The sequence below is a fragment of the Zerene cesonia genome, unplaced genomic scaffold (assembly GCF_012273895.1).
Source record: "Zerene cesonia ecotype Mississippi unplaced genomic scaffold, Zerene_cesonia_1.1 Zces_u003, whole genome shotgun sequence".
Lineage (NCBI taxonomy): Eukaryota > Metazoa > Arthropoda > Insecta > Lepidoptera > Pieridae > Zerene > Zerene cesonia.
Window position 1 is genome coordinate 1,341,811 of NW_024045133.1, and position 20,943 is coordinate 1,362,753.

General features: G+C 35.5%; 4 protein-coding genes across 6 annotated transcripts in view; 2 read left to right on the plus strand and 2 right to left on the minus strand.

Moving 5' to 3' along the window:
* The window catches only part of LOC119838536 (spermine oxidase-like), a 29,951-nt gene extending 29,056 nt beyond the window's left edge, over positions 1 to 895 (minus strand). For 2 of the 3 annotated variants that reach the window (XM_038364509.1, XM_038364512.1), the window contains exon 1: positions 762 to 895. The gene's annotated coding sequence lies outside the window, so the exon portion shown is untranslated. Of the gene's footprint in view, positions 1 to 666 lie in introns of all 3 variants that reach the window. The other variant, XM_038364511.1, reaches the window with a different exon arrangement.
* Positions 896 to 1,199: 304 nt separating this feature from the next.
* Positions 1,200 to 10,929, plus strand: LOC119838452 (zinc finger protein 260-like). The gene is made up of 14 exons (XM_038364399.1): positions 1,200 to 1,388; positions 1,767 to 1,883; positions 2,280 to 2,432; positions 2,750 to 2,848; positions 3,174 to 3,332; positions 4,150 to 4,278; positions 5,366 to 5,454; positions 6,235 to 6,357; positions 6,922 to 7,035; positions 7,202 to 7,346; positions 7,801 to 7,859; positions 8,874 to 9,108; positions 9,737 to 9,859; positions 10,779 to 10,929. The coding sequence occupies exons 1-14, from the start codon at positions 1,278 to 1,280 to the stop codon at positions 10,782 to 10,784; spliced, it is 1,662 nt and encodes a 553-aa protein (XP_038220327.1). The 5' UTR covers positions 1,200 to 1,277; the 3' UTR covers positions 10,785 to 10,929.
* Positions 10,930 to 12,102: 1,173 nt separating this feature from the next.
* On the minus strand, positions 12,103 to 16,404 carry LOC119838598. Its single transcript, XM_038364589.1, has 4 exons — positions 16,178 to 16,404; positions 15,709 to 15,877; positions 14,457 to 14,588; positions 12,103 to 13,903 (listed from the first exon to the last, which is right to left on the minus strand). The coding sequence occupies exons 1-4, from the start codon at positions 16,284 to 16,286 to the stop codon at positions 13,687 to 13,689; spliced, it is 627 nt and encodes a 208-aa protein (XP_038220517.1). The 5' UTR covers positions 16,287 to 16,404; the 3' UTR covers positions 12,103 to 13,686.
* A 284-nt stretch (positions 16,405 to 16,688) lies between these two features.
* On the plus strand, positions 16,689 to 20,587 carry LOC119838552 (cleavage and polyadenylation specificity factor subunit 5). The gene is made up of 4 exons (XM_038364533.1): positions 16,689 to 17,089; positions 17,684 to 17,795; positions 19,153 to 19,243; positions 19,783 to 20,587. The coding sequence occupies exons 1-4, from the start codon at positions 16,872 to 16,874 to the stop codon at positions 20,028 to 20,030; spliced, it is 669 nt and encodes a 222-aa protein (XP_038220461.1). The 5' UTR covers positions 16,689 to 16,871; the 3' UTR covers positions 20,031 to 20,587.
* Positions 20,588 to 20,943: the final 356 nt, after the last annotated feature.

Genomic DNA, 20,943 nt, shown 5'->3' on the forward strand with positions numbered 1-20,943 from the left:
ACAAAACGTGACATTGGCAGAATCCGTCCTCAGTGGAATCGGGAGTTGCCATTTAATAAAGAAGAAGAAGAAGAAGAAAAACTACTGGACGGAGGACTGAACTGGAGTTTGATGCGGTTTTTTAATAGATAGGGTAATTCAAGAGGAAGGAATGTATAAAATTTCCCGAAATTCCCACTGGTACGAGCACAACGCGGGTACTTATGTATCCCAAGTTATGAAAAACATGCTTTAAAAGATTGGTTATTGGTGTGCGCTGCTAAATCCATTTATACCAAGAATAGTGTTCCACACAATCAAAACACATATTAATGCGAATAAATTTGTTCTCGATGGCATATATCTACTATTATAGTTAAGCCACAATAACCATTTGTAGTTAAAATTTAATAGTTAAAAAAGGAGTGTAATTTTAAGTTGATTTTTGTATGATGATATTAATCTATATTAAAATAAATGACTCTATAATCAAGGCTAATTGTGTTACTTTATATATCAGTTTCAATTATTAAAATCGGACGGCTAGTTTCCGAGATATGATGGTGATATAATAAATAATTATGCTCTATGGCGGATCTTCACAGCGAAGATGGATTCGATTTTAGTAGATAGAGTGATTCAAGAGGAAGGTTTATATATATAATAACATCTATTTAAACTACTTACTTACGAATTAACGCGTGGGAAGCCGCGGGAAAAAGCTAGTTTTAACTAAAAATTTTTGTTCGGTATAGTAATGCACCACCAATTATGTTACGTACTAGTTTCTTCAAAAAATGGTCGCACTCACTAGATGTGCAGTCCACAAAGTGAAATATTAGCACTAACTTATTAATAAATGACAAAATATTGTTTGTATTTTGAAAATATGTGCAAAATATTTTTATAATAATATGTCAATGTCAGCGTTTTAGCCACAGACTAGTATTTTTTTTTTTATAATTGAGGCCATACACGCCGCGACTATATTTAAAAAATATAAATAGTTAATTATTCATAAAAACTCAATTATTATTTCCTCCTGTATTTGTATGTTTCTAAGATTGAAATTGGGGAAAGCAGATAAACAGATAACTCATTGAAAACCAATTCTGGCATACACAACCAATTTTGAAAATGATTTCATTTGACATAAGAGGATCATATTAATCTGTAGTACCGATTAAATACTAGCTAGTTTTGTTATTCGTATACCGTAATCTGTGGGTTGATGTTTGAAGGTTGATAATGTTTGTTTTTATTTTTGTGCAGTTTGATACGAGTTTTATGTATTAAAAATGAATGAACCAATAGCTCAAAATGTTTGTCGCACTTGCTTATCCATTAAGCACAAATTAAAACCCATGAACCATGAGGAATTATTCGTATACAATAGGCTTTTATTGAAGGTATGTTTTAATTCTATTTTTATTAAAATGTCAGTATTTTTCAAGTTTTCGCTTCATTTCATCCTACTTCCTACTAATATTATAAATGCGACAGTTTGTAAGGATGTGTGTGCGTTTGTTATTCTTTCACGCAAAAACTACTGAACCGATTGCAATGAAATTTGGTACGTAGTCAGCTGGACAACTGGTATAACATATAGGCAACTTTTTATCCCGATATTCCTACGGAACTTACGCGGGTGAAACCGCGGGACGCAGCTAGTCCTTATATATATCTATGTTGAAACATTATGCCTAAGAAAATATTTATTGGCAGATACATTTTCTTTATTATTGACTCAATTCATCTCACTATTATATTTAATAATTTTATTTCAGGACTGCACTGCAGATACAATGTATATATGCGTATTTTGCACAACTCTCTTAAATAAAATAAACAAATTTATCAAGCAGTGCAAACTTGCCGAACAACGATTGAATAATTTTAACATGGTAAATATATGTTTTTAACATTTATTATACCCAAAATTCACTTCAACTGGTCAAGCTATTTCGGAACAGTCAGATCAAACCCTGTGACACCATATAAACCAAATATTAAAGTCCCCTTGTGGGGATCTGTTTCACTGATCATTTGATGTGTGAAAAATCTATGCCAAACCAAGACATTATTTCTTTTCATAGAATTCACCAGATATTGGAGCTGGTTGAACATTGTTGCAAAAACTATTGAACCGATTGCAATGAAATTTGGTACATAGACAGCTGGACAACTGGAATAACATATAGGCAACTTTTAAGCCCGATATTCCTACCAGATACGGATTTACGTGAGTGAAACAGCGCGGGGCAGCTAGTTTCATAATAAATGTTTAATTTTCAATCCAGGACACTTCAATAGAAATGAAATTAACATATAATTTCTCAATATCAGCTATTGAAATCAATTACTATGAAGGTGAGAAATTGATTAAAGAAGAAGATGCCTTCGATGATGATATTCCATTGATTCTGTTGAGCAATAATAGTGATAACGGTGAGGTGAGTTGGTTTCAGTCAGTTTGAGTGTGTTCACATGAGTTTATCTGTTTCTTATGTTATTTATGGACTATTTCATCCTTAATATTATTGTAGATGTGAAAGTTTAGTTTATCTTCGCTTCACATAGCAATAGAGCGATTTTCTGGTTTTATTATTGTGTATGTCTAGAGGCTGGACCACTCTCTGGCCTTTAAAGTAGCCTATATCACTATATAGGCTAATTTTTATCACAATGAAACAATCTCACGTCCAAGAGTTTCTTCTATAAATACAAGACAAGACAACAAGGTGTTACAATAATAGGTCTCTCATTCTAGTTTGAAGATGAGTCGTCCGACTGCTTGAATATTAACAGTGTTAAGGAAGAAATTAGTGCTCAAACTTCCGCAGTTGAAGAGAAAGCTGATAGTGATCCTGTGAGTATATTCTAGAATCTAAGTGTGTGCAATGTTGTGTTGATGTAAATAAAGGAATTAGAATTTTAGTATATCCTACTATTCCTACTATTTATTTAATTTAACATAAATGCGAAAGTTTGTAAGGACGGGTGTGTGTTTGTTACTCTTTTACACAAAATCTACTGAACCGATTGCAATGAAATTTGGTACGTATACAGCTGAACAACTGGAATAACATATATACAACTTTTTATCCCGATATTCCTACAGGATACGGAAAATTTCGTTGATTCAATTGTTGTTGTTAAAGTGTGTTTTTATAAATTATGTTTATATATTTCAGGATAGTATTGTAACGTCTAAGGAAGACTTCGATAAAAAATTATACAAAAATAAGCGCAAAGAGAAAAACCTCCATAAGAGTTCCATACCAAGTGGCTTTTCATCGAGGATGGTGAGGGAAACGGACGAGTATATGGTCATAAAGCTGACTAAGGAACAAGTGAGTTTATTGATTGAGAACCCTTGGTCCAGTCGTTAATGCGTGAGCGTAGAACCGTGAGGTCTTGGGATCGAAGTACAAAAAATAATGTCTCGGTCACAGACAGACACAGAAGGCTGATCACCTGCTTGTCCGTGAAGAAAATCGATCAGTGAAACAGATGTATATCATGTGCCCCATACCCCATTAGGGAAAACGGGACTTCACTCCCAAAATTCATTTTTAATAATCAGGAGATAATTAATCACACCCACACGGCCTCCTATGAGGGTTCAGGCCATAATCCAGCACGCTGGCCAAGTGGCGGGTTGGCAGATGTCACATGTCGATTCATTCGATTTCGATTCTCGGACATGCCGGTTTCCACACGATGTTTTCCTTCACCGTTTCGAGCAGCGGTGATGTTATCCACATGTGAAGATAAATTGAAAAATCTAATTTATTTCCTGCTCGCTCGCCCGTTACACGTTAGGATTTAAAATATTTACTGATATGCGAAAACGATCTAAATTTACTTTTATTTTTATTGTTACGTCACGTAATAGGAGGGGTCGTCGTAAAATGTGAGGAGGTGGGGGGATAGATGGAGATCTCATGGGGGGAGATCAAAAGGACCTAAAATTCGTTTGTAATATAAGAATGTTTGTGTAACACAAAGAATACAATTTTTTGAGAATCTTCCTTCTTCTTGGAAGTCGGTTAGTTGAAGTCTATTGAAAAATATGTGATTTCTGTTCTTGAGAAATTTTCTCGTATACATACATATATAAGTAGCAGAAATAACCTCCAATAATAAAAAGGTCGGTTAACATCGTAGGTTCTAGAAGAGATGGAGGCGAATCGCGGAACCGAGAAATACAAAATGGCGCCCTACAAATGCGACAGATGCGTGAAAGGTTATAATTTCGAAGATGTTTTATTATCGCATATGGAAAAGCACACACCGGTATGTGGCTATGCTATTTTTTTTTTCTATAGTCTACAGTATAGTAATAGTGTTAAATTAAAAAAACTATATCAAAAATGTATTAGTTCCGAGAGTCTACTATAGAGTTAATGAATATATGGAAGACTAGCTGAGCTACGCGGTTTCACCCGCGTAAGTCCGCGTCCCGTAGGAATACAGGGACAAAAAGTTGCCTATATGTTATTCCAGTTGTCCAGCTATCTACGTAGCAAATTTCATTGCAATCGGTTTAGTAGTTTTTGCGTGAAAGAGCAACAAACACACACACACACACACATCCTTACAAACTTTCGCATTTATAATATTAGTAGGAAGTAGGATGACAATCCACGGAATGTTGACGCTTAAGAACCACAGGACAGTTCATTGGCATCATTGTTATGTACATGTTACATATTATGTAGAATTAAAATTTTAAATGGTTATTATTTTAAAGAGCAACTATACATAGAGTTTCTCGCCGGCTCTTCTCTGTAGAAACTGCCTTCCGAACCGGGGTAAATGTTATCAGTCAGTCATATATGAGTAATATATATATTTTTTTTTATATTAGATCAAGCAGACATTTGACCACAGGTCTACCTGATGGAAAGTAGACGTGATCTAGGTGGTGACATGTCTGCTTGAGAGAAACCTATTCGCTCTCGCCTTGAAAACATCCAGATTATAACTGTTCGGAAAAAAATGGTTGCCTGTAAACTCGGCTTTACGGGCGAAGATTTTACGTGACAACGTCTTTTTCTCGGTAGAATATTTATTGATATGAATATTATTAAATTGCACAATAGGAACAAGGAATTGAATGAAAATAAGAATTGCACAAATTTTAACTATAGAAAATATATTTTGTTTACTAAAAAGACAGAGACAGAGACACAAGCACGCGCCGATTCAATGCGCCTAATTCTCTAGTGCTGCGCGCGCGGCGGACCGATCATAGTTCGGTGACTCATCGTAACGTTACCGGGCGTTACACTTTTTCATGAGTGACTCCGAGCCGCAACCTAATTTAAGACGTTGTCACGTCAAAACGGAAAAATTTAGATGATGCTGTTGTTTTTCGCAGAAAAACGGTGCACTGCTGTGTGAAATTTGTGGCCAATACTGTCCGAGCGCAACATCTTTGCGGGGTCATATCAAATCGCATACAACAAAGTAAGTTTTTATTGGTTGGCCCATTTCCTTTTCCTCACCCGTCCCAGTCCATTCATTCTTTCCAGTCGTAAATCCTTTCCTTTTCCTTTATCCCTTAAAAGTGGCCAGCACATTCGTAGAGGAACTGCCTCTGCTCTGTTCACGGGCGGTGGTGATCGCTTACCATCAGGCGAACCACCAGCTCAGTTGCCCGCTATAACATAAAAAAACATTAATGAACTAGCTTTTCGCCCGCGGCATCGCCCGCGTAGAATTCCCTTATATCGCGCGACATGATAAGGAGTATTTTCTTCGCATTAAAAAGGATGTTTTGTCCTTTCCCACGTTTAGCTCCATCTTCATATCAAGTTTCATCAAAATCGGTTTGACAATAACGAACTTTCATACAAACTTTCATCCCTTCTTTCAACCCTTTCTACCCTTTTTTCGCGATAAAAAGTAGCCTATGTCCTTTGCCAAGTTCAGTTCTATCTTCATACCAAATTTTATCAAAATCGGTTCAGTGGTTTAGGCGTGAAAGCGTAACAGACAGACAGACAAGAGTTACTTTCGCATTTATAATATTACTAGCCGCACCCGGCAAACGCTGTTCTGCCTTACTCTGATCATTTAGTGGTATGAAAAATAGATGTTAGCCGATTCTAAAACATACCCGATATGCACACAAAAATTTCATAAGAATCGGTCAAGCCGTTTCGGAGGTGTATGGCAACGAAAACTGTGACACGAGAATTTTATATATTAGAATAGTAGGGATAAAATAAATACACATTTATACAGGTACAGATGCAAGATATGCAACATAGTGCGCCACTCGCGGCAGCACGTGCTCGAGCACCACGCGCTGGTGCACGCGGGCTGCACGCGGGAGTACAGCTGTAAGGAGTGCGACTTCACGACCAAGTGAGACGACTATTTTTTTTTTTTTTTTGTCGGATTTAAATCGCAGTATTGATTCTGTTGTATATTGTCGTGGTTGATGTGTGGGGAGTTTGTTTTTTTTTTTCGATTGTGACGGTTTATTAGGTAAAATATTGTTGGTTTTAACGTGGTGGGTGGGGGGGGGGGATAAGATGTTTGAGACTCTAATTTGTCTCTGATTTGTGGCTGATACGGTTTAAGTTCGGGATTTATTTCCGTAAAAAGCTGTTTGTTGAATAGTAGTGGGTGGGTAGAGCGAGACGATCTTGAGATTTTTACGTATATTTTTGACGGTTTTAAATCGGGGATTAGTATTGTAACATATTGGTTTAATCGTAGTGGGTAGAGGGATACGTTTTAGAAATTTTGACAGACATTGTTTATTTAACGGTTTTAAATCGGAGATTTTTTTCTTTATTGGGGAATTGTCAAATATGTGCTGGGGATAATTAACTAAAACTCGTATATTTAATACCTAAATAAATTATTCCACGTTTTTTTCTTTTGATTTATTTGATTTGACTTATATAATTTGATTTGATTTAGAAAACGCACAGTAATGCAGCGACACGTTAAAATGCACGCGAGCAATGAGAAACACACTTGCCACAAATGCGGGAGATCGTTTAAGAGCAGAGAAATATTGCGCGTACACACGAGGTGAGTGTTCATCATCATCAGCATCATCATCATCATCATCATCACCACCATCACCATCACCATCAACACTATCATCTTCACCATAATCATCATCAACATCACCACCACCACCATCATCATATATTGTTCTTATTACTTATTTAATAAAAAAAATATTGTTTTCCAGTCGTCATGACGACAAGAACCGTTACCACTGCGACCACTGCAACCGAACGTTCATATATAAATCGGTGTTGCACAAACATATACGCTCCGTGCATATAGATAAGGACTTTTATTGCGTGGAGTGTGACGCGATGTTCACTTCAATGGTGAGAAGCTTTTGTTATGTCTCTGTGTTCTCTTTCACCTGTGACGAGCGACGTTTTGACAGGAGGCTGTGGCGTTTGAAAATGGAATGTTTTGATTATTTGCTTTTTTTGTCGATAGTTTTTTTTTTAATTTAAAGTGTGTGTGTGGCTGTCAGTATTTATAATAAAAGAATACTTATGTTTAGAACGCCATGGATACTCTTTGCATATTATTTGTGTTATGGTTTGTTTATGGAGCTATTACAAAATACTAATTAGGTTTCATTCTACGCATTCTAGGTTTTTTATAACACTCAGGAGTATAATCTTATGTCATTACTTATTTTCTTGAGCTTTCATTAAAAACTGAATAATTTTTAAATTTCTTAAAATTACTTGAATAGTTTTAATATTTTGTTGCAATTATGACTTATATGTATTAAAAATTATAAAAAATACATTTATTTTTTTACAGGAAGCGTTGAAGCAACATTTATATAAAACAAAGAAGCACAGTGATCCCTCGCAATATAAGTAAGTAGTTGTTATTGAATTCTATCATAATTTGTGCAGTTTTTTTAGTGATATGCTTAGGTAAGTTATTAGCAATAACTAACATGTGAACGAGTGTTGCCAAGATAAAAAAATAAACTCTGCTTACTTGAGAAATTTTGAAAGAATAGAAAAATTTGATCACGAGGCAGGATTCGAACTTGCGTTTCTAGCCTAACCGTAGCAACGCCTAGCCTCTCGGCCACCCGTGATCCTGCCACAGTAATCGAATTTCTTCTACTCTTTCGGTTTCATGTGCCTAAGGGGCACCCCACGCCATCTATTGAGTTCGAATCCTGCCTCGTGATCAAATTTTTTCTATTCTTTCAAAATTTCTCATTTATAAAGCATTTCAATGCTATAAAACTAAAAATTAAACTCTACTTACTTATTTATTTATTATTTTAATAATAACTCACTTTCTTTCAAACAGAGTACACATAGGGATATAATGTAATCCTGTGAATTTTCTGTTTTTTTTTTTTACTTAAAATCGAGACTGCAGTTGTCTATTACATACAAACATACGGGTGAAGCTAGTAGAAGCTATTTATCCCGTTTTTTTCATTGAAAAATTTAAAAAAAAAATTTACTCTACTGCAATGTGGGAGTCGAGCACGCTACGGCACGAATTGGGCCAGCTCGCACTAGGGAAGTACCACACTCTCACAGAAAACCAGTGTGAAACCATAGCATGCTATTCTGTTTCGTACGGTGAGTGGGGGAGCCAGAGGCCCATGTCCTTTTTCTTACCATGACCAGTTTAAAATCGGCAATCCATTGTAGAGGCGTAACATCTACAATTGACCTTACGCCTCTCCAAATGTTCATGGGCGGTGGTAGCTCTTACCATCAGGCGACCCACCAGCTCCATTGCCGACTATGACAAAAAAAATATGTCAAAAGATTAAAAAATATGTGAAAAAATAAAATGTCATTTTTTCATTGAAATATGTCAAAAGAAGCGTGTTATTTTTTTGCGTTTACCATTGATAGGTACGCATGCGCGCAGTGCGACCGGCGCTTCCTCACGCGGCAGACGCTGGCCGCGCACGGGGCGCGCGCGCACGGCGCGGGGGGCGCGGGGGGCGCGGCGCGGGCGGCGCGCTGCGGGCGGTGCGCGCGCGCGTACAGCACGGCGGGCGCGCTGCGCGTGCACGTGCGGCGCGCGCACTCGCCGGCCGCGCCCGCCGCGCGCGCCGCCTGCCCCGTGTGCGAGAAAGTGTTCAGTGTTAGTGTTCTTGTGTTAGTGGGATGTGAAATATGTTTAACTGTTTAGTGTTGATGTGATTTTTTTTTTTTTTTTCAACTACTATTATTTTTTTATGCCAATGGAGCTGGTGGGTCGCCTTGTGGTAAACGCTGCCACCGCCCATTAACATTTGGATTGTTTTGTTTCTAATTTTTATATGTCGACAAAGGAGCTGGTGGGTCACCTGATGATAAGCGCTACCACCATTTTTCGCCGACTTTAACGGTTATAGGTCAAAAAAAGGGTTGACGATGGGGATAAAGGAATGAAATGGAAAGGGTAGACAAAAGGATACAGCCCTTCAACACTTTACGCCCCGGAATTATCTACGGAAAACTCCAGAGGTGTCTTATCTTTTCATTCAACTTCCCATACTCCCTAAAGCTAGTTTACAATATTCCTCAAGGGTTTTATGGCAGAGCAAGCAGGTGGGCCACCTGATGTTAAGTGGTCACCACCGCCCATAAACACTTGCAACACTAGAGGTGTTACAAGTGCTTTGCCGGCCTTTCAGAGCTCTTTTCTTGAAGGCCCCAATGTCGTAAGTATTCGGGAACAGCGTAGCTGGTAAATCGTTCCAAAGCTTGATGTTTTTTTTTTTTTCTAGCGTAAGGGGGTACTAAAAGTGCATATGCGGGTACACACCGGCGAGAGGCCGTACTCGTGCGAGTGTGGCGCCTCGTTTACACAACTCGCGTCACTCAAAGCGCACGAAGCTGCGAAGCATAGGGTGAGGAAAAAGGAATAACTGTATTATTTTTTTTTTTTTTACTGAAAATAAAATATATTAAATTGTCAGAGATAGAACAAATGTAAATGGGATACCAACTATCAAATAGAGATGGAATCGTCAAAATCGGTTCAATAAAGACAAAAATTCCGGTCGAATGTATTGGAACGACAAACCAAGATAATAACAGGCGAATTAAGAACCTCTTCATTGTTTTTAAAGTTGGTTGAAAATGTAAAATCAAAAGGTATGTGACGGTCGAAAGCTGTGTGACGTCACAACACGGTTTTAAATATGGACTGAAATGTTTTGAATTGAGTTTTTAATATACTTTCTTTTTTAAGTTTTTCATAAATACATCTATATGTCGGATACACACTAAAAATTGATCAAACATCGAGGTATTGGACTGCGAGTGCCATCTATCGGATACGTACACTAACCACCGAACAAAGCGTCGTGATATTGGAGCGCCAGCGCCGTCTAATAGCGTTATACAGAGTCTAGGAGGGGCGTAAGCCGAGGGGGACAGTCAGAAATTGTCCAGCCGTCTCTGCGGTAGCAAGTCTCCTGGGAACTGTACCGCGTTCCTATTTCACGTGTAAAATTAAGTTAACGGTTAAAGTGATTTTGTCATTTAATTTAAATTTGAATTACAACCGACTTTCAATTCGAAGTAACTTTTATTTCCCTTGCACGTATCCACTGCCTACACGCTTGGAAGCATGGCCGAAGACAATCCTGACCACCTGCTGTCGATATATATAATTTGAAAAGTGTTACGTCACATAAGGCGGGAGGGGGTTCTTAAGATGTGACAACCCGTGACAAGGGGGGATGGGGTTTATGAAGCCCCCCCCATCTTTATTGCATTAAATGTGTGTGATTATTTAATTATGGCCATATTTTTTGGTTACAGAAATGAATGAAGCTGAGAAATGTTGAAATTAATGAAGCTACTCATGAAAATGGCTGTAAAATTTGTCGTCATATTGTGTTGTAATCGTCTTACATGCACTGATACACTTAGAATTTATTTTATTATAAACAAATATATTTGCATGAATTGAGACTTGTGATTTTAATATAATACCATAAAATGTCTTAAACTGATCACACGAAAATAGGGTCGAGTCACTAAATCACAGAAAATACATTCTCACACAGTTTTAGCCCGGGGCTTTACTTGCATTAACTATTTTTAATAAATGTTACACAGACCCGATCACCCGGTTCGGATCGGATTTTTTCTAAAACTAGAATTCTCTTAATTTTTTTTTGTATGAAAAATTTGAGATAATCGGATCTATCGGAAGCTCTATATCTATGGGCCTTACCTATAACCTTTTTACACGATTATATTAGCTTCACCTGTATGTTTGTATGTTACTGACTCCCTTGGACTCGATTAAAACCCTAAGTTGTAACTAATGCATTGTAATATGTAATACCACAGAATAATAAATAGAAGTAGTAACACTCGTAAGGCAAATGAATAAAACACAATATATTCTCAATTTCTTTTATTATCAAAATAAAATCTAATAAGATCAAATCTCAAGTTTACATTTCAACAAATTGTTTTATAACATTTCAATTGTTCTCTTGAGCACCGATTCAATAATTAACAATACTTTCGAAATAGTTTATTTAATAACTTCGATAATAAGGGCTAAAATAACGCACGCACACACTCATACTGAGTCGGCACACAGGCCACACATGCGTAGATAGCATACCTCTGAAATATGTATGCACGATTTACTAAAGATATTTTAATTGAACTAAAAAATTAATCATTATTAAATTGCTATGTTACTTTAAGAATAATAAAACAAAAAAACCAGAATGACTGCCCGTATAGTAGCATGATTATTTATCATTTAAATAATAATAGATATATCTTTGATATTTTTCTATCGCATCAAATTCATTATGTTTTCAACAAACTATCAAATTAGGATCTACCCTGAAGCGTATCATATATTTTTCTAATTTTTAGTTTTATAACATTGAAATGCTTTATAAATGAGAAATTTTGAAAGAGTAGAAAAAATTTGATCACGAGGCAGGATCCGAACCTGCGTTTCTTGCCTAACCGTAGCAACGCCTAGCCTCTCGGCCACCCGTGATCCCGCCACAGTAATCGAATTTCTTCTACTCTTTCGGTTTCATGTGCCTAAGGGGCACCCCGCGCCATCTATTGAGATGATTAAGAACCATCACAACCAATACGAAACATTATTTCAATGATTACAATATTGTATCGATGGAACGCGGCCTTTGTTAAATTTAATTTTTAGTTTTATAGCATTGAAATGCTTTTTATATTTAATATATTTTTCTGTTTATATCGCAACGTAATAGATCATATACTTTAAGTTTAAGGCATTATAAAACAGCTTTCAGCCCATGCAATCCGTATAAGCTAAAATATGTTACTCAGAAGTAATTTATAAGGACCCCTTGTTATTATCGGCTTAATTTGACTAAATCACAAATATGTAAAAAAAACATGATATTTTATGCTCGACTATATAAACTTATAATAATTCATTTTTAATTCCAAATCTACTAAAATACTTGAAAAAATAATAAAACATATGTCCCTTCTTTTTTTGAGTGCTATAGAGATATTATTAATGAAAGACATATGTTAAGAAAGAGAGAGAATATTGAAAGAAAGAAAGAAAGATAAAAAGAAATTGCTAACTTTGTGTAGCGTAAGAGACAGGTAGGGGACCGCGATCTTCTCTCTCCTTCTAACTTTCGAAAAATTGAAGGCTAAATCCCCTTGCTTTATCAACAACACCTACCTACATAATTTTTATATATTGATAAAATTTGCCAAAAGGAATGTATATACGATTATGTACGCATGGTTGCGTTATACATTTAGAAATTTAAGACTTTTTAACGGATTTTAAACGCGATTTATTCATTATGTCATTAACCCGACGTTTCGAACACTTTACAGCGAGCGTGGTCGCGGGGACAGCGTTTAAAATCCGTTAAAAAGTTTTTAATTTCTAAATCATAAACAATTTATTTCGAAAACTGATTGAATCATCTTTAATTATTTAACAGTAATAAATATATTTAATTTAAACAAGTATATAATCTTATTCAGTCTTCCCTTATTCCTTCTTAGCATTCCTATTTATAATTAAACCCTTTCAATACATAAAAATAAAATTTACGTGTCTGTATGTGTGAGTGTTAACTATTATAATATAAAATATAATACCAAAACATTTAACACTTAATTTTTTGACCGTTTATTTTTCCTCTTTGGAATGACTGCACGTACTTTAATGCAACTTTCACAGGACGATAGGGCTCTATAGTGCAACATTTTTATATGAGTCATTTATCTTACGCTGAATGGACGAAGTTGTAGTGAAAATCTTATAATTTAGAAAAATACATAACCGTTAGTTTTATAAATCTAGTCATGTCCCCCTGCTTCGCCTGCTTAAATGCAGACCCATGAATTACTCAATTCTAATGTAGCTTTCTAGAAGCGAATGATTAATCAAAATCGGTTCAGCTATTTTTGAGGATACCTACGAAAAATAACTAATATTCTAAAATGTTTTGGTTCTTTGAATTCATTAAAATTCATGCATACTGGCATAATTCACAAACTAATAATGTAGAGAGGAAACTTTCGCATTTTTGTATGTTTGTAACGATTTTACGCCCAAACCACTGGACCGATTTGAAAAATTCCTTCACCATTAGAAAGCTGCTACATCACCGAGCGACATAGGCTATATATGCACCACGAGCGAAGCCGGGGCGAGCAGCTAGTGCAATAAATACAATCAGTCTTTCCTCATACATTTACGCTTCTCCAATACAATAATATTCTTCAGAGCGCTGGCTATAACGAATCTCAACTCTTGGAATTTATTCACACTCATTCTATATAAGTGTTTATGTCCGTTCGTCAATTCCAAAGTGAGGATTATTTGTGTGTCCCTGTGTATGATTTCCTTCGATCTATCTAAGCTGGAATTCTCCTTCCGTATGTTGGTTTGGCTGTAAAAAAATTCTATGTTAAACTAGCTGTTTTAAGAATTTTCATGGTACAAACTTTAACCCCCTATTTTATCCCCTTGGGGGTAGAATTAACCAGAATCCTTTCTTAGCGGATGCCTACGTCATAACATCTATCTGCATGCCAAATCTCAGCCCGATCCGTCCAGTGGTTTGGGCTGTGCGTTGATAGATCACTATGTCAGTCAGTCACTCACCTTAGAGTTATATATATAGCAGCAAAAAAATAAAACAACATTCTATAATGTACTAGCTGCGCCCCTTGGGTTTACCCGCATAAGTCTGTATCCCGGTACGGTAGGTATATAAAAATAACGGGATAAAAAGTTGCCTATAGGTTATTCCAGTTGTCCATCTGTCTACGTGCCAAAATTCCTTGCAATCGGTTCAGCAGTTTTTGCGTGAAAGAGTAACAAACACACACACACATCCTTACAAACTTTCGCATTTATAATATTAGTAAGATAGTAGGAAGTAGGATTATTGCGATAATAGGACGAAGGATTATCCTGGTCGTGGTCCTAAGTGTTATTACCTTAGAGAAAAATCAATTTTCCACTGCAAACTAGCTACGCCGGGCTTTATCCGTAAGTGTCTTTGTATGTTATTGTATATTTTATCCGTACATAACATTGCAGTTAGCTCACTCACACATTCTGGTGTAAATCTGAAAAACATCTATATTATATTACAAGTGGTCAGGCCCGGCTTCACCCGCGGTACATATATAGCCTATAGCCTTCCTCAATAAATGGGCTATCTAACACTGATAGAATTTTTCAAATCGGACCAGTAGTTCCGGAGATTAGTGCGCCCAAACAAACAAACAAAATCTTCAGCTTTATAATATTAGTACAGTTAATATTGTTCCATGTAAAAAATATGATTATTATATTGTATTATTTTTAATTCACTCGCATTTTATTGAGGGTAATTAAATATATGTTAACCAATCTGTTGAATCACTCTTATCTACTAAAAAAATCTATCACAATCCATTGGGTTGTTTTAAAGATCTAAGTATGCATACACACATACATAGGGACAGATACGGGAAATGACTTTCCTTTATATTTGTCGCCCAACATCAAAAAATGTACTATACTTTTTTGGACTTGTTATCTCAGATCTTTTACTTATTTGAATGCCAATGCCTCCAGTGTGGTCCCATAAAACTTTTGGTTTAGTTGGGACAATTTTAAGAAAGATAAGTTTTTTGTTAAAGTTTTACAATTTAAAGTGCAGAAATGGTCTGGTCACTGTTTCATTATGTGTAAACGTTTAAAAAGCAAATACATAATATATTGTTGAAAAAAGAAAAAATATTTTAAAAACAATTTTCTATATTCCATGGAAAACTATAATTAATTGTTCCAAACATAACAGTTATCTGTATTCTATCTTTTTATATGTATTTACTTTTATGGGTATTTTAATTTTTATTCATGTATTTGAACTTATTATAAATCTGTTTATATCTGTTTAATATAAATAAATATGTTAAGATTATGTATGTGTGTATGTATATGATATGTATATATTTTAATACTTTGCGATACTCAGTTTTCTTAACTGCCTTATTTTTGCTCACCCACTATTTATATATATTAATTTTTCCTACTCCTTTAAGGGTTGCCTGGTAGAGATCGCTACCTAGCGATAAGGCCGTCTTTTGCTTACTTTTAATGTTATGTTCTGTTTTTTTTTTATAAGCAATGAAGAATTTCATTTCATTTCATATATATCATTGAAACATGTAGAAATGTTGTTTTATTTTAAGCTCTCACTTGAGTCCTTCCAGAAACATTTGCATGTCTTCCTCGCTCCATGGTTCTTTGTTTGCCGATCGGAGTCTGGATACATGCCGCACTACTGATCGCACTGCGGAGAATTTGTCCGCATTCATCAGGCTCGACATTCTGCTGTCTGGGTTGCCTTCTAGCTCTTTGAGCGCCACTGAAATAAAGAATACAGAACATGACAAAGAAAGCATGTTTATTTTGAAATAAATATAGTTCACTGGTGTTAGAAGCGCGCTATAACCGAACATTACATTATACAGAGCAAAACAACACCAAAATGGGAATATTTTTATATTTCCAAGAATTCGTTATGAAAAGTCGATAGAACTTCGATTACTAATATGATACTATAACAGGTATTTGACATATTACATATTACACTTCTTTCGCAAAACGTAAGCATAGGATTAATTATATTGTCTCAAATATTATAATTAAATTACTTGTAACTTACACAAAACAAATGGTTTCAATTCTTTTTTCTGTATTTCTGGCGTGACGAAGGATACAGTTGTCCATTGTGCTGGATTTTCCGTCAATAATTCTGTCTGTTGGGACATCATTAAAATAATTTAATTAACTTAAACCAACTAAAAATCTATTTCATTTATATTTTTATCACTGCAAGTGCGAGGCACCATAACTAAAACAGTTTGACATAACAAACCCGTTTGACACAAGTAGACAGTTGATATTAATGGCAGCACCATTAACTATAGCACTATATAACAATAAAGATGTACACTGACACCTCGTAAGTCAACCGCACTTTTTTTTTCTTAAAATAAATATTTTTAATCGTATTATCATTCAAATTAGAAAGATAAGGCACAAAAAAATGCATAAGTAACACAATAAAAAACTATTATTATATATAGAACTAAAGTGGTAGTTAACTATTGTTGGTAACTTAAGTTTCATCTGTGGACACGTATTGCAAATTGTGGCTTTAAATATCTGTGGCAGACATTTGTAGTTCATGGTTTGTGAGTGCCAAAAAACGAAATCGGCGTCCAAAGCTGAAACGTGTTGTTAAATAACAAATATTATCGTATATTAATGTTAAATCTTCTCTTCTATTAAGCTAAAACATAATTTACTATTGTAATCAATATACATCAGATACTTCGAACAATACCACAAACATTATGGCTACAGTGCAGGCGAAACAGTGGCCGGTGCGGCCCGGTATGCAGCATCAAAACAGTCAAAACACAGCCAGTCTAACTTTAAATAGATCGATCAATCTGTATCCCTTGACTAATTACACGTTTGGAACCAAAGAACCTCTATTCGAGAAGGATGCTTCAGTGCCTGCAAGATTTCAAAGGATGCGTGAGGAATTTTCCAAGATTGGCATGCGGAGGTAAGCAAATATTAAATACTAAACCAGTCGCGCGGTTTCACTATTTCAAACCTTACAAGCTCAGTAATTAAACAAAAGTAGCCAACTTGCCATGCGTACTTTTTCGTTTTCCTCATTCCAATTCTGTTTAAAAACCAATTTGGTGCTATGTTTTTATCGTGGAAGCTTATAGAATTTGACACGTCTTTATTGACTTAGCCATTCATCATACTAAGATTTGGCTAGATCTTCACTACATAACTTAAAAAAAAAATTATTATCTATACTACTCCTATCCTTTATTAATAACTGCTTGCGTCGGGCGGTTTCATCCACGTAAGTCTGTATACCGTAGGAATATCGGGATAAAAAGTTGCCTATATGTTATGCCAGTTATCGAGATATCTACGTACCAAATTTCATTGCAATCGGTTCAGTAGTTTTTGCGTGAAAGAGTAACCAACATCCATCCATACTTACAAACTTTCCCGTTGATTGCATTAGTAGGATATCTTTCATTAATATTTCTTATTATAGTAGTAAAAATCCTTATCATATTAGGGTAAATCGAATGTCAATATTAGTTCAATATTCACTAATTTCCTTTTTTTTCAGATCAGTAGAGGGTGTATTGTTAGTGCACGAGCATGGTCTCCCGCATGTGTTGTTATTGCAATTGGGAACGGCTTTCTTCAAATTGCCTGGCGGAGAACTAAATCCGGGAGAGGTGAGCTATGTTTCCTCTGTCTTTAGATACAAATTGATTGTTGGGTGTTTGTCTAGTTTACACTTGGAATGGTTGGACTGAGAAATTTTGAATATTACTACTGTTAGGCAAAAAATGTGGGTTCGAATCCCGCCTCATGATGAAAATTTTTCTGTTCTTTCAAAATTTCTCATTAATAAAGCATTTCAATGCTATAAAACTAAAACTTGACTGGTTTGGCTGATTTTTGTCTTGAAATATTTAATAAGGAACCGTAATGGTTTGGAGTAGATTGTGAAATGGAATGGGCTGTACTCTATCATATCATATATATCATATAACTTACCATAACATATATATACATATATTATATGGTAAGTATGTATCCTTAGGAATATCAGGATAAAAAGTTGTCTATATGTTATTTCAGTTGTCCAGCTGTCAACACACCTAATTTCATTGCAATTGTTTCAGTAGTTTATGTGTGAAAGAGTAACAAACATACACATACACATACATCCATCCATCTTCACAAACATTCACATTTATAATATAAGTTGGATATGAGCTAGTTAAAAGGAGTGAGCTTTTGAATATTCCATGTCCCCTTTTAGATTCAAATATCCTCCAAATACTATAAATGCAAAACTTTGTATGTATGGATGGTTGGATGGATGTTTGACACTATTTTATGGAGAAAAAGGTTATCGTACATAGATTATAGTGTCAATTAGCACATGGGCTACCTGGACAACTATAAATTCTATCGAAGGCAAACACCGAACAAAGCATAAATGAATATAATGTCTAAGTTTTGTGAAAGTGCAATCAAACAGTTCTCTGCAATCAGTTGTATGCAATGAGCAGATTTTTATGTCAAGAATGTTATATTACAGATTGAGGATCCAGGCCCTTTCTTTCTCTCTATCTGTCTTTCTTTCTATCTTCCTTTCTATCTTCCTTCCTTTCTTTCTTGTTTCCTTTCTTTGTGTTTCTTGAGTTTCTTTATGTATTGATGTATTTAATAGTAATTTGCGGCATTTCCTAATTTCCAAGTAATTGAGAGCTATATTATGATTTTTATGTGTTACTAGCGGTCCGCCCCGGCTTCGCCCGTGGTACAAGAAAAGCCTATAGCCTTCCTCAATAAAGGCTAAGTAACACTGAAAGAATTTTTCAAACCAGACCAGTAGTACCTGAGATAAGTGCTTTCAAACAAACTCTTCTTCAGCTTTATAATATTAGCATAGACATGTATATTGAGTCTATAATTATGTATTATTGTAATTTTAAAATCGTAAAATTGGCATCCCAACCATATTAGTGTTGTGTACAGTAAAGAAAAATTAAATTAATCATTCAATATCATATGCTTCAGGATGAAATAGAGGGTCTGAAACGGTTGCTGACAGAGACACTCGGCCGACAAGATGGCGTTAAGCAGGATTGGCTCATAGAAGACACTATTGGTAAGTTACTTTTTTTTTTATGTAAGAGTTCTGTTTATTTTTACCCGAGTTCAAAAAAGGTGATGGTTATCGGTTCGACTGTATTGTATTCTGTGTTTGTTATTATGTTACTTTTGATTGTGGAACCTCTCCATTGAGCTGCCCAGGATCTTTTTTTTCTAAATTTTTCTATGATTTGGAATCTTTCATATATACTTATTATTATGTTGTGTGTAAAAGCAGTGGTGGCACAGTGGTGAGCACGTCGGACTTCAAAATCGATAAGTCGGGGTTCGAGACCGGGCGGGCGTGCAGGAAATATATTGTTTTTTTAATCCTATAATCCACCACGCTGGCCAAGTGCGGGTTTGCAGATGTCACATGTCGTCGACCTTTTGTTTTTTTTTTTATCATTCGACACACCGGTTTCCTCACGATGTTACCATCACCATATCGAGCAGCGGTCATGTGTTATCCAGCACATATTGTGCAAATAATTCCGCGCGTTAATTTTTTTTTTTTGTGCAAATAATTTTTCTTTTTTTTTTTCTTCTTTAAAGGCAACTGGTGGCGGCCGAACTTCGAACCGCCCCAATACCCGTACATACCGCCGCACATAACGAAACCGAAGGAGCACAAGCGGCTCTTCCTCGTGCAGCTGCAGGACCGCGCGCTGTTCGCGGTGCCGAAGAACTACAAGTTGGTCGCGGCGCCGCTGTTCGAGCTGTACGACAACGCGCAGGGCTACGGGCCGATAATATCGTCGCTGTCGCAGAGCCTGTGCCGGTTCAATTTCGTCTATATGTAATTTATGTTGTTGTTGCTGCTGTTGTGTTGCAACGATCGGTGCGGATCGGTGTGAAGTTGGTTGTGTCGTTGATTTTTTTTTAGGGTTCTGTCAGATGTGATTTTGAGTTTTTTTTTTTTGAGTTCTGTCAAATGATTTTCGTCTATGTTCAACTTAAGCAATATATAGGTCTTTTAATAATTTTGTTTGAGAGATTTTTAGATTAAATTAGCAATAGGTAAGGGAGCAATTATGTTTAAGTATTGTTGAGAACTCTTATGTGTATTTGACTTACACTTAAATTTAAAATCAATGACATAAATAATTTCACGGTTCGGCCCTGGTGTATATTTGTGAGTGGCAATGCTGGCTATTAAAAAAAAAAGAAAAAAAAAAAGTGTTTTATAATGACTAAAAATACGTACTCGGGTATTTTATGACATGCCTTTTTGTCTGGCAACATTTATACAACATTATATTCGGATGTAATACAATAATTCCCAGTGTTGCCACACCGTGAATGTTCTCATTGTGGTAAAATTAGTTCTTAAGTAATATTGACGTAATACGAACAAGAATGACGTTGGTTTTATTTATTGTACCTCAAGCAAGAAGATTGTCCTAGTTTTTAAGAAACGGTAAGACTGAATCGTAACTATAAGTAATTTTTATCTGTGATGACCGACAGTTATTATTTATCTGTGATTTTTTTACTTCTGATTCCGACGATGTTTTTCTATAACATACTGGCAAGTTATTTTTTTTTTTTTCGTCTGTGATTCGTGATATTTTATTTATTTGTTTTTTTTTTAGTTTTGGAATGATATGACTTTCGAATATTGGATTGTTCCACAAAATTTTGCTATCACAGTACTATGTAAAATATTATTTCAATTTCATTGAATATTGTTTAAATAGTTAATAATAGTGAAAT

Excerpts from the sequence above, each read along its gene's own strand:
- LOC119838552 (XM_038364533.1), top strand. The coding sequence starts at position 16,872 with ATGGCTACAGTGCAGGCGAAACAGTGGCCGGTGCGGCCCGGTATGCAG. Across the intron at positions 17,090-17,683 it reads TCCAAGATTGGCATGCGGAG|ATCAGTAGAGGGTGTATTGT; the intron begins GTAAGCAAATAT and ends CTTTTTTTTCAG. Across the intron at positions 17,796-19,152 it reads GAGAACTAAATCCGGGAGAG|GATGAAATAGAGGGTCTGAA; the intron begins GTGAGCTATGTT and ends CATATGCTTCAG.
- LOC119838598 (XM_038364589.1), bottom strand. The coding sequence starts at position 16,286 with ATGATGTCCCAACAGACAGAATTATTGACGGAAAATCCAGCACAATGG. Across the intron at positions 15,878-16,177 it reads ATTGAAACCATTTGTTTTGT|TGGCGCTCAAAGAGCTAGAA; the intron begins GTAAGTTACAAG and ends TCTTTATTTCAG. Across the intron at positions 14,589-15,708 it reads ATGTTTCTGGAAGGACTCAA|ATTTACACCAGAATGTGTGA; the intron begins GTGAGAGCTTAA and ends GATGTTTTTCAG.
- LOC119838452 (XM_038364399.1), top strand. The coding sequence starts at position 1,278 with ATGAATGAACCAATAGCTCAAAATGTTTGTCGCACTTGCTTATCCATT. Across the intron at positions 1,389-1,766 it reads ACAATAGGCTTTTATTGAAG|GACTGCACTGCAGATACAAT; the intron begins GTATGTTTTAAT and ends ATTTTATTTCAG. Across the intron at positions 2,849-3,173 it reads AGAAAGCTGATAGTGATCCT|GATAGTATTGTAACGTCTAA; the intron begins GTGAGTATATTC and ends TATATATTTCAG.